Source organism: Oncorhynchus kisutch, linkage group LG14 (genome assembly GCF_002021735.2).
Source record: "Oncorhynchus kisutch isolate 150728-3 linkage group LG14, Okis_V2, whole genome shotgun sequence".
Taxonomy (NCBI): domain Eukaryota; kingdom Metazoa; phylum Chordata; class Actinopteri; order Salmoniformes; family Salmonidae; genus Oncorhynchus; species Oncorhynchus kisutch.
In genome coordinates, this window is record NC_034187.2 from 19,912,786 (window position 1) to 19,928,461 (window position 15,676).

Below are 15,676 nucleotides of genomic sequence, written 5' to 3' on the forward strand. Positions count from 1 at the left end.
CACAGCTATTTTCAGGTCTCCAGTCATCTTTCACCCAAACCGGACTTGTCTCCCAGTCTCTGCCACTGAAAAACATCCCCACAGCATGATGCTGCCAACATCATGCTTCACTGTAGGGATGGTGCGAGGCTTCCTCCAGATGTGACGCTTGGCATTCAGCCAAAATAGTTCAATCTTGGTTTCATCAGACCAGAGAATCTTTTTTTGTTTTGTCTTGTCTTGCCTATTACTGAGGAGTGGCTTCCGAGGCTCTCTTGCTCTCTTTCTTCCTCTCTGGCTGTGTTCGCCCAGCAGCTCCATGATGTTCCATGATTCTTAGCACTGCCTGATGCCAGGTACTGTAGCAGCTTTCTGCCATTTGAGTCCACCAGACATTAAGACCAGCAGCAGAAAAACGGGGCCATTTTCTCCCTTTTAAGCACTGATTTCACAGTCATGGCAAATGAGGGATCAGTGAGTGGAGGAGGCAGATGGACGACCCCCAGGGCCAAGAGGAGGAACTTAGTGTGGAGGAGAGAGAGGGGTCGGCGGGCACGTGCAGGAGAGAAGTACAAGGTGTCAGTGGACAGAGAGAGTGGGGCGGGCGGGCGGGCGGGCAGGCAGGCAGGGTGGATGGTAGACAGAGAAAGATGTCATGAGCAGATTAGTGGCTGAATTTTTCAGCATGCTTTTACAAAAAGATAGATTTAGAGTTTATTTAGATTTTTTTCACAAGGACTTATACAGGATACTACCCTCCACAACATAACCTTTACTCCAAATCAAAACTCCAAACCTACAACCTGAATTTGTATCAAATTAGATTCTTATTCCCAAGGACTATACAGCAAATACTCGGGCAAACCAACGACCAGCAAAAGAAGTACAACAGAAACATGAAAACACCATCCAACCTGGAACTGAGTGAGTAACGTTTAGCCTGAAGTTACTTTTAAAGCCAAGAAGAAAAACAAAAATAGATTATTGTAATTTATTTCATAAGGACTGAATGCTAAGTTAAGGCTACCAAGCTTGCTAGGACAAAACAGATCCGGCTGCAACTTCAATTATCACTGAGGTGTGAAGTAAGGGTGTCAAAGCCCTTGAGTCCAACAATGAGAGTTTCACAGCCTCCTCTTCCCAAATACAGAGGCCTTTGAGGCCCCCTTCTTCATAGCTTCCCTCTGTGCAGAGGTCATCACAATACAGTAACCCTTGGATGTAAAAAAAAATTAGAAGGCACAGAAAGATATAAAAATTAAGCTCCTCATGGACAATCCAGAGACATTTTTGGCTAATGTCAACCTGAACAAGTCTGGAACAGTACAGGCCAACCCTATACAGTTTCAGATGGACTTCCACAGAATCAAAGAGGGAGCGCAGCAGGAGAAGCGCTCTCTTGAGGAAGAGTCAGACCAGAACTCTTCTTTAAACAACCCCACAGACGAGCAACCCCAAGCGGAAAGTCAACCTCCCAGCACAGAGCACTACCCCCTCACTGAAATTAAGGATGAATTCACCCAGCTGAAGGTAAGGCAGGTGAAGCTGGAACAGCAGGTAAACACACTCCAGTCAGCACAGACCCAGACAACAGTCAGTGAGACAACTTCAATAGGAGAAAGAGCAGGAGCGGCTGAAGGAGAAGGTGAGAAAGATGACGTCTGACAGAGAACCACCCATTAGACATCTGGCCACCCCCCCAGAGAAGCCAGTAGTACAGCCCACCTCAGAACCTGACCAAAGTCTTGACACCACAACAGGACAGATAGATGAAGAAACCCAAGCCCACCCCCAAGTTAAACAATTTAAAGGCAATGCTACCAAATACAAATTGAGTGTATGTAAACTTCTGACCCACTGAGAATGTGATGAAATAAATAAAAGCTGAAATAAATCATTCTCTCTACTATTATTCTGACATTTCACATTCTTAAAATGAAGTGGTAATCCTAACTGACCTAAGACAGGGAATTTATACTCGGATTAAATGTCAGGAATTGTGAAAAACTGAGTTTAAATGTATTTGGCTAAGGTGTATGTAAACTTCAGATTTTTACTCAAACACACAGTGTCTCTGGTGTCCAAAAATCCAGCCCCTAGACCTTCTGTCTGAGGACCAACTAGGGTCACCCAGACACATAATAATATACACAGGCACAAACGACCTGAGAGCACAGCAGGAAAGGGTGGTCACAGCACTCAAGGGAGTGATTGAAAAAGCTTCTTCTACTTTCGCCTGCTACCCTGCTACCATACTGCGGGTAAACACAAGTATTTCCCGTGACTGTGCCTCAAAACCAAATGTCTACTTGGCCCACCACGCCACCCTGGACTTGAACAGCCGTTACGACAAGGTACACCTATACAAGGCAGCAGTACCCACCTTCGCCAGGACCCTGCTCACACTTACTGGTCTGAGGCCAAACCACACAACTAAAAACATAGACACTTTATGGAACACAAAGCTTTTACTGAATAAGATGAAAAACTACTCCAGAGCGCTCAGGACCTCAGACTGGGGCGAAGGTTCACCTTCCAACAGGACAACGACCCTAAGCACACAGCCAAGACAACGCAGGAGTGGCTTCGGGACAAGTCTCTGAATGTCCTTGAGTGGCCCAGCCAGAGCCCGGACTTGAAATAGCTGTGGAGAGACCTGAAGATAGCTGTGGAGAGACCTGAAAATAGCTGTGGAGAGACCTGAAAATAGCCGTGGAGAGACCTGAAAATAGCTGTGGAGAGACCTGAAAATAGCTGCGGAGAGACCTGAAAATAGCTGCGGAGAGACCTGAAAATAGCTGTGGAGAGACCTGAAAATAGCTGTGGAGAGTCCTGAAAATAGCTGTGGAGAGACCTGAAAATAGCTGTGGAGAGACCTGAAAATAGCTGTGGAGAGACCTGAAAATAGCTGTGGAGACCTGAAAATAGCTGTGGAGAGACCTGGAAATAGCTGTGCAGCGACGCTCCCCATCCAACCTGACAGAGCTTGAGATGATCTGCAGAGAAGAATGGGAGAAACTCCTCAAATACAGGTGTGCCAAGCATGTAGCGTCATAGTGTCAGAGTGAGCAATGAGCTGTCGCCCACTCGTAGCTATGATGTGGGCGTGCCCCAAGGGTCAATACTGGGGCCCCTCCTGTTCAGCCTGTACATTAATGATCTGCCTACTGTCTGTACTGGGTCTGAAGTTCAAATGTATGCAGATGATACAGTGATATATGGGCATGCAAAGAGCAAACAACAAGCTGCACAAGAACTCACTACTGTAATGGTCCAGGTTACAAAGTGGCTCAGTGACTCGTGTTTGCATCTCAATGTGAAAAAAACTGTTTGCATGTTCTTCACAAAGAGGGCAACAGATGCTACTGAGCCAGATGTCTATGTGTCAGGGGAGAAGCTCCAGGTGGTATCCGATTTTAAGTACCTTGGCATCATACTTGATTCCAACCTCTCTTTTAAAAAGCATGTGAAAAAGGTAATTCAAATAACCAAATTCAACCTAGCTAATTTCCGATTTATACGAAATTGTTTGACTACAGAGGTAGCAAAACTGTACTTCAAATCTATGATACTCCCCCACTTAACATACTGCTTGACTAGTTGGGCCCAAGCTTGCTGTACAACATTAAAACCTATTCAGTCTGTCTACAAACAGGCTCTCAAAGTGCTTGATAGGAAGCCCAATAGCCATCATCATTGTCACATCCTTAGAAAGCATGAGCTCTTGAGTTGGGAAAATCTTGTGCAATACACCGACGCATGTCTTGTATTCAAGATCCTCAATGGCCTGGCTCCCCCTCCACTCAATATTTTTGTTAAACAGAAAACCCAGACATATGGCAGCAGATCCACAAGGTCTGCCATGAGAGGTGACTGTATAGTTCCCCTAAGGAAAAGCACCTTTAGTAAATCTGCATTCTCTGTGAGAGCTTCCCATGTCTGGAATACACTGCCATCAGACACACATAACTGCACCACATATCACACTTTCACAAAATGCTTGAAGACATGGCTAAAGGTCAATCAGATTTGTGAACATGGTCCCTAGCTGTGTGTTGCCACTCCATGTTGTCTGTTGTCTGTAGCTTGTGAGGTGTGGAAACACTTTGTTGCTTTTATGAATTTTGTCTTGCTGCTTTTTGTTTTATGCTGCTCTGTCTGTATGCTATGTCTTGCTTGTTCTATGTTGCTATGTCTTGCTTGTTCTATGTTGCTATGTCTTGCTTGTTCTATGTTGCTATTGTCTATATTGTAATTGCTTTTAATAACCTGCCCAGGGACTGCGGTTGAAAATTAGCCGGTTGGCTAAAACCGGCACTTTTACTGAAATGTTGATTAATGTGCACTGTCCCTGTAAAAATAAAAATAAACTCAAACTCAAACCTAAAAAGATTCAAGGCTGTAATCACTGCCAAAAGGTGCTTCAATAAAGTACTGAGTAAAGGGTCTGAAAACATATGTAAATGTTAGTTCTTTTTTAAAATATAACTTCAAAAACCTGTTTTTGCTTTGTCATTATGATGTATTGTGTGTAGCTTGATGAGGAAAAAAAGCTATTTTATCAATTTTAGAATAAGGCTGTAACGTAATATGTGGAAAAAGTCAAGGGGTCTGAATACTTTCCAAATGCACCGTATTTTCCTCAGATTACACAGACCCACAAAAAAATCGAAAACAAATCCAATTTTGATAAACTCCCATATCTATTGGGTGACATACCAGTGTGCCATCAAAGCAGCAAGATTTGTGACCTGTTGCCACCTGTTGCCACAAGAAAAGGGCAACCAGTGAAGAACAAACACCACTGTAGACAACTCATATTTATGTTTATTAATTTAACATTTTTTAACTAACTATTTGCACATCGTTACTTTGGAACTTTTGTGAGTGTAATGTTTGCTGTTAATTTTATATAGTTTATTATCTATTTCACTTGCTTTGGCAATGTAAACATTTTTCACATGCCAATAAAGCCCATTGAAAAGAGAGAGATAGACAGAGACACAGAAAGAGAGAGAAATACAGGGTGGATGGTAGACTGAGGGAAAGAGGTACAGGGTGGATGGTGGGCAGAGAGAGAGAAAGAGGTTTGACAGTCATGGAAAATGAGGAATCGGTGAGTGAAGGAGGCAGATGGTCAAGCCCCTGGGCCAGGACGATATACTTAGTGAGGAGAAGAGAGGGGTCGGCAGGCACGTGCAGGAGGAGAGGAGAAGAGGAGATGTACAGGGGTGGATGGTGGACAGACAGCGAGAGTGAGAGAGCGAGCGACACAGAGGTACACAGAGGTACCATCCACCCTGTACCTCTATTCTCCACACTGGTGGACAGAGAGAGAGAGGTACAGGGTGGATGGTGGACAGAGAGAGAGGGGTACAGGGTGGATGGTGGACAGAGAGAGAGGTACAGGCTGGATGGTGGACAGAGAGAGAGGTACAGGCTGGATGGTGGACAGAGAGAGAGGTACAGGCTGGATGGTGGACAGAGAGAGGTACAGGCTGGATGGTGGACAGAGAGAGGTACAGGGTGGATGGTGGACAGAGAGAGAGGTACAGGCTGGATGGTAGACAGAGAGAGAGGTACAGGCTGGATGGTGGACAGAGAGAGAGGTACAGGCTGGATGGTGGACAGAGAGAGAGAGGTACAGGCTGGATGGTGGACAGAGAGAGGTACAGGCTGGATGGTGGACAGAGAGAGGTACAGGGTGGATGGTGGACAGAGAGAGGTACAGGGTGGATGGTGGACAGAGAGAGAGGTACAGGCTGGATGGTGGACAGAGAGAGGTAAAGGCTGGATGGTGGACAGAGAGAGAGGTACAGGCTGGATGGTAGACAGAGAGAGAGGTACAGGCTGGATGGTGGACAAAGAGAGAGGCACAGGCTGGATGGTGGACAGAGAGAGGTACAGGGTGGATGGTGGACAAAGAGAGAGGCACAGGCTGGATGGTGGACAGAGAGAGAGGTACAGGCTGGATGGTGGACAGAGAGCGAGAGAGAAATCAAATCAAATTTGATTTGTCACATGCGCCGAATACAACAGGTAGACCTTAACCAACAATGCAGTTCAAGAAATAGAGGTAAGAAAATAATAAACTAAAGTAAAAAATAAACCAAAATAAAATAACAATAATGAGGCTATTTACAGGGGCTACCGGTACTGAGTCAATGTGTGGGGGTACAGGTTAGTTGAGGTAATTTGTAGGTAGGGGTAAAGTGGCTATGCATAGATAATAAAACAACGAGTAGCAGCAGTGTAAGAACAAAGGGGGGGGGTGGTCCATCAATGTAACTAGTCCGGGTGGTCATTGGATTAATTGTTCAGCAGTCTTATGGCTTGGGTGTCGAAGCTGTTTTAAGGAGCTTTTTGGACCTAGACTTAACGCTTGCCGTGCTATAGCAGAGAGAACAGTCTATGACTTGGGTGAGTGGAGTCTGACAATTTTTGGGGCCTTTCTCTGACACCGCCTAGTATATACAGCGGCAAGAAAGAAAAAAGGCACAACACACCAACATCAAAACCTCATAACTGTAAAGAATGGTGGAGGGAGCATTATGGTTTGGGGTTGATTTGCTGCCTCAGGGCCTGGACAGCCTGCTATCAGACAGAAAAATTAATTCCCAAGTTTATCAAGACATTTTGCAGGAGAATGTAAGGCTATCTGTCTGCCAATTGAAGCTCATCAGAAGTTGGGTGATGCAACAGGACAACGACCTAAAACACAGAAATCAACAACAGAATGGCTTCAACAGAAGAAAATATGCCTTCTGGAGTGGCCTAGTCAGAGTCCTGACCTTAACCCGATTTAAAATGCTGTGGCATGACCTCGAGAGCGGTTCACACCAGACATGCTACGAATATCGCTGAACTGAAACCGCTTTGTAAAGACGAATGGTCCAAAAATCCTCCTGACCGTTGTGCAGGTCTGATCTGCAACTACAGAAAACATTTGGTGGAGTTTATTGCTACCAAAGGAGGGTCAACCAGCACATACTTTTTCCACCCTACACTGTGAATATTTAAACGGTGTGCTCAATAATGACATGAAAACGTATAATTGTTTGTGTGTTATTAGTTTAAGCAGACTGTTTGTATATTGTTGTGACTTAGATGAAGATCAGATCACATTTTATGACCAATTTAGCAGAAATCCAGGTAAATCCAAAGGGTTCCCTTACTTTTTCTTGTCCTGTAGGTCCTGGATGACAGGAAGCTTGGTCCTAGTGATATACTGGGCCGTCCACACTACCCTCTGTAGTACACCTTACGGTCGGATGCCGAGCAGTTGCCATACCAGACAGTGATGCAACCGGTCAGGATGCTCTCGATGGTGCAGCTGTAGAACTTTTTGAGGATCTGGGGACCCATACCAAATCTTTTCAGTCTCCTGAGGGGGAAAAGGTGTTGTCGTGCCCTCTTCACGAATGTCTTGGTGTGTTTGGACCATGATAGTTTGTTTAACATCCACTACAGCCTCAAAGATGTTAATGGGAGCCTGTTTGGCCCTCCTTCTCCTGTAGCCCACGATCAGCTCCTTTGTCTTGCTCACATTGAGGGAGAGGTTGTTGTCCTGGCACCACACTGCCAGGTCTCTGACCTCCCTATAGGATGTCTCATCGTTGTTGGTAATCAGGCCTACCACTGTTGTGTTGTCAGCAAACTTAATGATGGTGTTGGAGTTGTTTGGCCACGCAGTAATGGGGGAAGAGGGAGTACAGGAGGGGACTAAGCACGCACCCCAGAGGGGCCCCAGTGTTGAGGATCAGCGTGGCACATGTGTTGTTGCCTACACTTACCACCTGGGGCGTCCCTTCAGGAAGTCCAGGATCCAGTTGCAGAAGGTGGTGTTTAGTCCCAGGGTCCTTAGCTTAGTGATGAGCTTCGTGGGCACTATGGTGTTGAACGCTGAGCTGTAGTCAATTAACAGTATTCTTACACAAGTGCGCCTCTTGTCCAGGTGGAAAAGGGCAGTGTGGAGTGTGATTGAGATTGCGTCATCGGTTTGGGCGGTATGCGAATTGGAGTGGGTCTCGGGTTTTGATGTGGGTCATGACCAGCCTTTCAAAGCACTTCATGGCTACCGGCATGAGTGCTACAGGGCAGTAGTCATTTAGGCAGGTTACCTTTGCTTTCTTGGGCACAGGGACTATGGTGGTCTGCTTGAAACATGTAGGTATTACAGACTCGGCCAGGTAGAGGTTGAAAATGTCAGTGAAGACACCTGCCAGTTGATCCGCACATGCTGTCAGTACACTTCCTGGTAATCAGTCTGGCCCCGCGGCCTTGTGTTTAAAGGTCTTGCTCACATCGGCTACGGAGAGCGTGATCACAGTCGTCCGGAACAGCAGCTGCTCTCATGCATGCTTTAGTGTTGCTTGCCTCGAAGTGATCATAAAAAGGCATTTAGCTTGTCTGGTAGGCTCATGGATGGTGGACAAAGAGAGAGAAAGAGAGAGGTACAGGGTGGATGGTGGACAGAGAGAGAGAGAGAGAGAGAAAGATACAGGGTGGTCGGTGGACAAAGAGAGAGAGAAAGAGGTATGGTGGATGGCGGACGGAGATAGAGGGATAGAGATACAGGGGTGGAAAGAGAGAGAGGTACAGGGGTGATGGTAGGTAGGTAGGCAGGCAGGCAGGTAGTTAGGTAGGCAGGCAGGTAGTTAGGTAGTTAGGCAGGCAGGTAGTTAGGTAGGTAGGCAGGCAGGTAGTTAGGTAGACAGGCAGGTAGGTAGTTAGGTAGGTAGGCAGGCAGGTAGTTAGGTAGGTAGGCAGGCAGGTAGTTAGGTAGGTAGGCAGGCAGGTAGTTAGGTAGACAGGCAGGTAGGTAGTTAGGCAGGCAGGCAGACTCTGGAAGAGAGACAGACCCTAGTGTTCTTCTACTTTATGATCAGGCTCAATTAGCTGCTCCAGGGGGATTGTGAGGGAACTGACCTACGTCACTCCCTCTCCACACGCTCCAGTTTGCGGCTGTAACTGTTGACTGACTCCAGCAGTTTGACCTGATTTTACAGTTCTCTCTAGGCAAGAACTACCTGATATAAGTCCACTCACAGAGACCAATACATTTAATAAATAAGGATTCAATATGTAATTTGATCAATACTTTATAGGTAAACTGTACAATAGCTTCCCAAGAACTAAAACAGCAGAACATAGGAAATAACCCATCATCCTTAGAGGAAGACAGGAAATTGTTTCATCCAGTGGATTTCACTAATAATGCATTACAATTATAATAATCAATAATGCTGTTTGTTCACATTGTTCTGTGAACAATTACGAGCTGTCGGAGGTGCTCTATCAACACGTAACCACACACACACAGCTGTGCTCTGCTGCGCTATCAATAGGTAACTAGGTACCGCTCAGTGTCTTAGTGTTGCTGGTCCTCTGGGACAGCTCAATTCCTTCTGCTGCAGCGCTTGCTAAAAGGCATTTAGAGAACAGCTTCCTTTTACAACCTAATGTTAGATGAAAATAGTCTATAGGCCAGGAAACACCTATACATGGTAACTTCAGCTAACTTTAGCCACCGCTAGCTAAACATCTACGGAACTGATGTAGGCATTTAAGTAACATCAAACTAAATATGGAGCTGATTTCAGATGATGTTGACATTTTTATTAAACATGTCCCAATCACTTCCATAGATTTTTAGCTGGCGGTGGCTAAACTTAGCTGAAGTTAGGTACCGCTCAGTGTCGATAAAAGACAATAATTTACCTTTATTAATTTATTAATAACCTTTTAATTTGATTTAATACTGTGCAGCCGTATTCATCGACCTGGCCAAGGCTTTCGACTCTGTCAATCACCGCATTCTTATCGGCAGACTCAACAGCCTTGATTTCTCAAATGACTGCCTCGCCTGGTTCGCCAACTACTTCTCAGATAGAGTTCAGTGCGTCAAATCGGAGGGCCCGTTTTCCGGACCTTTGGCAGTCTCTATGGGGGTGCCACAGGGTTCAATTCTCGGGCCGTCTCTTTTCTATATATACATCAATGATGTCGCACTCGCTGCTGGTGATTCTCTGATCCACCTCTACGCAGACGATACAATTCTGTATACTTCTGGCCCTTCTCTGGACACTGTGTTAACAAACCCCCAGATGAGCTTCAATGCCATAGAACACTCCGTCCGTGTCCTCCAACTGCTCTTAAATGCAAGCAAAACTAAATGCATGCTCTTCAACCGATCGCTGCCTGCACCCGCCTGCCCGTCAAGCATCACGACTCTGGACGGTTCTGACTTAGAATATGTGGGCAACTACAAATACCTAGGTGTCTGGTTAGACTGTAAACTCTCCTTCCAGACTCACATTAAGCATCTCCATTCCAAAATTAAATCTAGAATCGGCTTCCCATTTCACAACAAAGCATCCTTCACTCATGCTGCCAAACATACCCTCGTAAAACTGACTATCCTACCAATCCTTGACTTCGGCGATACCATTTACAAAATAGCCTCCAACACTCTACTCAGCAAATTGGATGTAGTCTAACACAGTGCCATCCGTTTTGTCACCAAAGCCCCCATATACTACCCACCACTGCAACCTGTATGCTCTCGTTAGCTGGCCCTCGCTTCATACTCGTCGCCATACCCATTGGCTCCAGGTCATCTATAAGTCTTTGCTAGGTAAAGCCCCGCCTTATCTCAGCTCACTGGTAACCATAGCAGCACCCACCCGTAGCACGCGCTCCAGCAGGTATATTTCACTGGTCACCCCCAAAGCCAATTCCTCCTTTGGCCGCCTTTCCTTACAGTTCTCTGCTGACAATGACTGGAACGAATTGCAAAAATCACTGAAGCTGGAGACTTATATCAAATCAAATGTATTTATATAGCCCTTCGTACATCAGCTGATATCTCAAAGTGCTGTACAGAAACCCAGCCTAAAACACCAAACAGCAAACAATGCAGGTGTAGAAGCACGGTGGCTAGGAAAAACTTCCTAGAAAGGCCAAAACCTAGGAAGAAACCAAGAGAGGAACCAGGCTACGAGGGGTGGCCAGTCCTGTTCAAACTGTGCTGGGTGGAGATTATAACAGAACATGGCCAAGATGTTCAAATGTTCATAAATGACCAGCATGGTCAAATAATAATAATCACAGGCAGAACAGTTGAAACTGGAGCAGCAGCACGGCCAGGTGGACTGGGGACAGCAAGGAGTCATCATGCCAGGTAGTCCTGAGGCATGGTCCTAGGGCTCAGGTCCTCCGAGAGAGAGACAGAAAGAGAGGGAGAATTAGAAAGAGCATACTTAAATTCACACAGGACACCGGATAAGACAGGAGAAGTACTCCAGATATAACAAACTGACCCTAGCCCCCGACACATAAACTACTGCAGCATAAATACTCCCTCACTAACTTTAAGCATCAGCTGTCAGAGCAGCTTACCGATCATTGCACCTGTACATAGCCCATCTGTAAATAGCCCACCCAACAACCTCATCCACCCAGTTTTTTTTTTGCACCCCAGTATTTTTGCATCCCAGTATCTCTACTTGAACATTCATCTTCATCACATCTTATCACTCCAGTGTTTAATTGCTAAATTGTAATTATTTCACCACTATGGCCTATTTATTGTCTTCCCTCCCTAATCTTACTACATGTGCATACACTATACAGAGTTTTCTATTGTGTTGTTGACTGTACGTTTGTTTATCCATGTGTAACTCTGTGTTGTTTGTGTCGCACTGCTTTGCTCTATCTTGGCCAGGTGAAAAGGTGAAATATTTTTTGTTTATAAAAATCTAAGTTTGTAATGGCTGTTTAAAGAACACTGAACCATGAATGACAGTTTCTCCCGGCCCATAGACTGTATTCAGGGTGAGGAACCATCTACCATCAAGTTGTAAAATAATGATCTTCTCCTTTAACACGTACGGACCCATGCATGGCTTAAAACATTTCTATGAATCATTCCTTAAAGAGACTTCAATTAGCTGCCAGCTGGAAGACCAGACAAGACTTCTCTATTTCTGAAGTAAAAGAAAAGAAAAGAGAAGGAAAAGAAACAAACAAACAAAAGGAGAGGGGGATGGAGACGGAGAGACAGATAGAGAAAGATGGAGTCTGGAAAGACATCAGTCGATATTGACAGATTACTGTAATTCTGGCTGTCAGGCCCATCGACCGGTGCAACTCACGCCAATCAATAGCTCAGTCCGGTATCGAACCACGCTGTGCTCCGCGCTGTGCGCACGCACGCACACACACACATGAGATTGGACATGGCAGATGAGAATCGCTTTTCACCCCTCTATATTTTGCTTTGTTTTCGAGCATTATTCTATATATATTTTTTTTAAACAGGGGTTAGAGGGTTGATAGAGTATTTAAAGTGTAGATAGAGAATTTAGAGGTGGGGATTTGGAGCATGTGAGCTTGAGTGGTCGCCAGAGTCACACTTTCCAGGAAGATATAAAATAATAATGACTGAAATGGGGAGAAAAGTATAGGTGAAATTACAAATCATTAGCTAGAAGAAAACTGGACTAGAGGGAAAAGTGGTGCTTTTGTACAGATTTGATTTCTACATGGCATAGAAACTGATGGATGGTTTTTCTACTGACTCCAGGCATAAAATACTGAATCATTAACATTCATATTAACATTATGTTCATTTTGTAACATCGTTACAAACGGCATTATTATCATTGGACAATATTGAAACAATTTGGCAAAAATAAAGCTACTTAATCCCCCCCAAAATTATTTTGCTATTCAAAATGATCAACATTAGTGCTAGACAGAGCTCAAAAGCCATGCTATTGGCGGTGGTGTGAGTCACCCAAGTGAGGCGAGAGATTAATCGCTACTGAAGCAAATCGCTCTGAATCACTGTGAGGAGACGATGGGCAATGATCACCGTTTCTCTGCTGGAGAAAAATGCGGTCACCTCTTGCACCGAGCAGAATGAGATGCTCTACATGTTGAGAAAATGAGCACCGGAGGGGATGAGACATCGATAATTATCGAGCGAGAAGGACGCCGTTCTACCATTATGCCTTGTGAGCCTGCAGTGCAGTGAGGAGCTGGTCTGTGTGGCAATCTATCGCACTCCTCAGAACAGAAAAGGAGCAAGTCAACACGACAGGAGCTATAGCCGGATGAATTCTTCATGCCTTCCACTGTCTCCACAGCAAGGTGACACACACGCACACATTAATACACTTCTAGTAATCTCCCTTGCTAGTGCAAAATAACAATTAACGTGACAGCCATGGCCATAGGTGAGGAGAGGCATAACAGATCAGTTAGCGATGGGTTGTGGCTTTATCTTCCCCCTACAGGCAGGATGTTGGATAGAGCTGTGGTTTAGAGAGTGCTGCCAGGCCCTGGCAGGGAGATGGAAAGATGGAGAAGGATACAAGTTCTGGTAAAGGGGGATGAGGGATTTAAGAGCCCTGCTGGCGTTGAGAGCCGTGGCCCGGACCATGGTGGGAAGGATCTTCTCATCCACTATGGCTCCATCGAACAGAGGCCCAAAAAACGGTACCTAGAGGGAGAGAGGGGGGTAGAGTGAAGGAGAGGAGAGAGAGGGGGGAGGGAGGAGAGCAAAAACAACTGTAATTTACTATTGATTAGATAAAGCCATAACAATAAGAAACTTTATAAAACTATAACAGTGACAAGTGATTTTCGTCTATCAGATCCCAGGGAATGCAATGTTCAATGCAACATTAGTTAATTTTATAAAATAACAAAAACATTATTGTTTCAGTGCCATAATTGACTTTCATAAAAGCCAGATCTCTTTTCTGTCCTTATCTGGCCATCTTTCCACATTTCCCCAGACTCTGAAGGGACAGACCCATCTTCTAGCCATATCCATACTGCAATTTAATTCTAAGAATCCTGTTGATCTGATTAGGCCGGACATAACTGAGCAGGAAGCAGGAGTACCATGAGACATTTATTTTGATTTATTTATATATTAAAATATAACACTGCAGCAGGGATAGCTGTGATATTGTCAATTGTAATTTTTCAAAACACAGAAATGTGTCTTTTTAGCTTTTAATAAACTCACAAAAATATCCCGAGGGATTGGAAGCCAGGGTCAGCCACGGTGCGGTGCCCCTAGTGCAGTTTAGGAGTTAGGACTAAGTGCCTTGCTGAAGGCAACAATGGCAGGAAATGGAATCTAGGATACCTTAATGTCAACGTGATGATTAAAACCGATGTAAAACTGGGTTTTTTGTGTGAACCCACCTCTGGCTTCTTGAGGATCTGGATGCTGTACATGTGGTTCTTCATGGGGTAGATGATGATGAGGACGTCTCCAAACTCCGTAGGGATGATGCCTCTCCTGTAGTCCCGCGAGTGCTCAGACCACACAATGTGCACCTCGTCATTCCCAAGATGCCTTAGCTAGAGGGACAGAGGTGAGGGAGGAGAGGAGGTGGGAGGGGAGAGGAGGAAAGAGCAAGAAGGTGATTGTCCCTGTCCAGTAGTCAACATAGATTTTTTTATTGTGTTTAAAAATTCAAGTTCATGTTATTCATTCACATTGCAGAGGATGATTACACATTAAATGTTTCCAGATTTCTATGAAATATGACATAATTACTAACAATATGACTGCAATAGTTTTCCTTTCCATTTTTTATTTATTATGCATGTTAAAAAGCATATTTTCTGCGTTGGAATGGTGTTGGCGTGGTCATTAAAAGTATGTAAGTAGACCAGTGATTGGCCAGCTCATCCTCCTCTACACTGCTGATTGGCCAGCTCATCATCCTCAGGGAGATGACATGTTCTATGAGGAAATAGCAAACATTACTGAAACTGTCTATTTGAGATACAAGTTTGAGGTGTTTTTTGACGTGTTTCTTCTCCAATTTATGCTTTGGCCACAAATAATCTACATGACCAGAAGTATGTGGACAGCTGCTCGTTGAACACCTCATTCCAAAATCATGGGCATTAATATGGAGTTGGTCCCCCCCTTACTGCTATAACAGCCTCCACTCTACCGGGAAGGCATTCCACTAGATGTTAGAACATTGCTGCAGGGACTTGCTTCCATTCAGTCACAAGCGCATAGTGAGGTCGGGCACTGACGTTAGGCGATTAGACCTGGCTCGCAGTCGGCATTCCAATTCATCCCAAAGGTGTTCGATGGGGTTGAGGTCAGGGCTCTGTGCAGGCCAGTCAAGTTCTTCCACACCGATCTCGGCAAACCATTTCTGTATGGACCTGGCTTTGTCCACGGGCCAACTTCCAGCTCCAGTACTCTGCTGCCTGTGACTGGAACGAATTGCAAAAATCGCTGAAGTTGGAGACTTTTATCTCCCTCACCAACTTCAAACATCAGCTATCTGAGCAGCTAACCGATCGCTGCAGCTGTACATAGTCTATTGGTAAATAGCCCACCCTTTTCACCTACCTCATCCCCATACTGTTTTTATTTATTTACTTTTCTGCTCTTCTGCACACCAATATCTCTACCTGTAAATGACCATCTGATCATTTATCACTCCAGTGTTAATCTGCAAAATTGTAATTATTTGCCTACCTCCTCATGCCTTTTGCACACATTGTATATAGACCCCCCCTTTGTTTTCTACTGTGTTATTGACTTGTTAATTGTTTACTCCATGTGTAACTCTTTGTTGTCTGCTCACACTGCTATGCTATATCTTGGCCAGGTCGCAGTTGCAAATGAGAACTTGTTCTCAACTAG

The 15,676-nt window shown here is 44.9% G+C and overlaps 1 protein-coding gene across 8 annotated transcripts in view; it reads right to left on the bottom strand.

Annotated features, from left to right (window-relative positions):
• LOC109904572 (ral GTPase-activating protein subunit alpha-1) overlaps positions 1-15,676 on the bottom strand; it is a 128,195-nt gene that overhangs the window by 22,423 nt on the left and 90,096 nt on the right. For 6 of the 8 annotated variants that reach the window (XM_031787982.1, XM_031787981.1, XM_031787985.1 and 3 more), the window contains 2 exons: positions 14,203-14,361; positions 13,359-13,486 (listed from right to left, as the gene is read on the bottom strand). The exons of the other annotated variants lie outside the window; for them this stretch is intronic. In XM_031787982.1, coding sequence (XP_031643842.1) covers positions 13,359-13,486; positions 14,203-14,361 — 287 coding nt within the window. The remainder of the gene's footprint in view (positions 1-13,358; positions 13,487-14,202; positions 14,362-15,676) is intronic. 8 annotated transcript variants of the gene reach the window in all.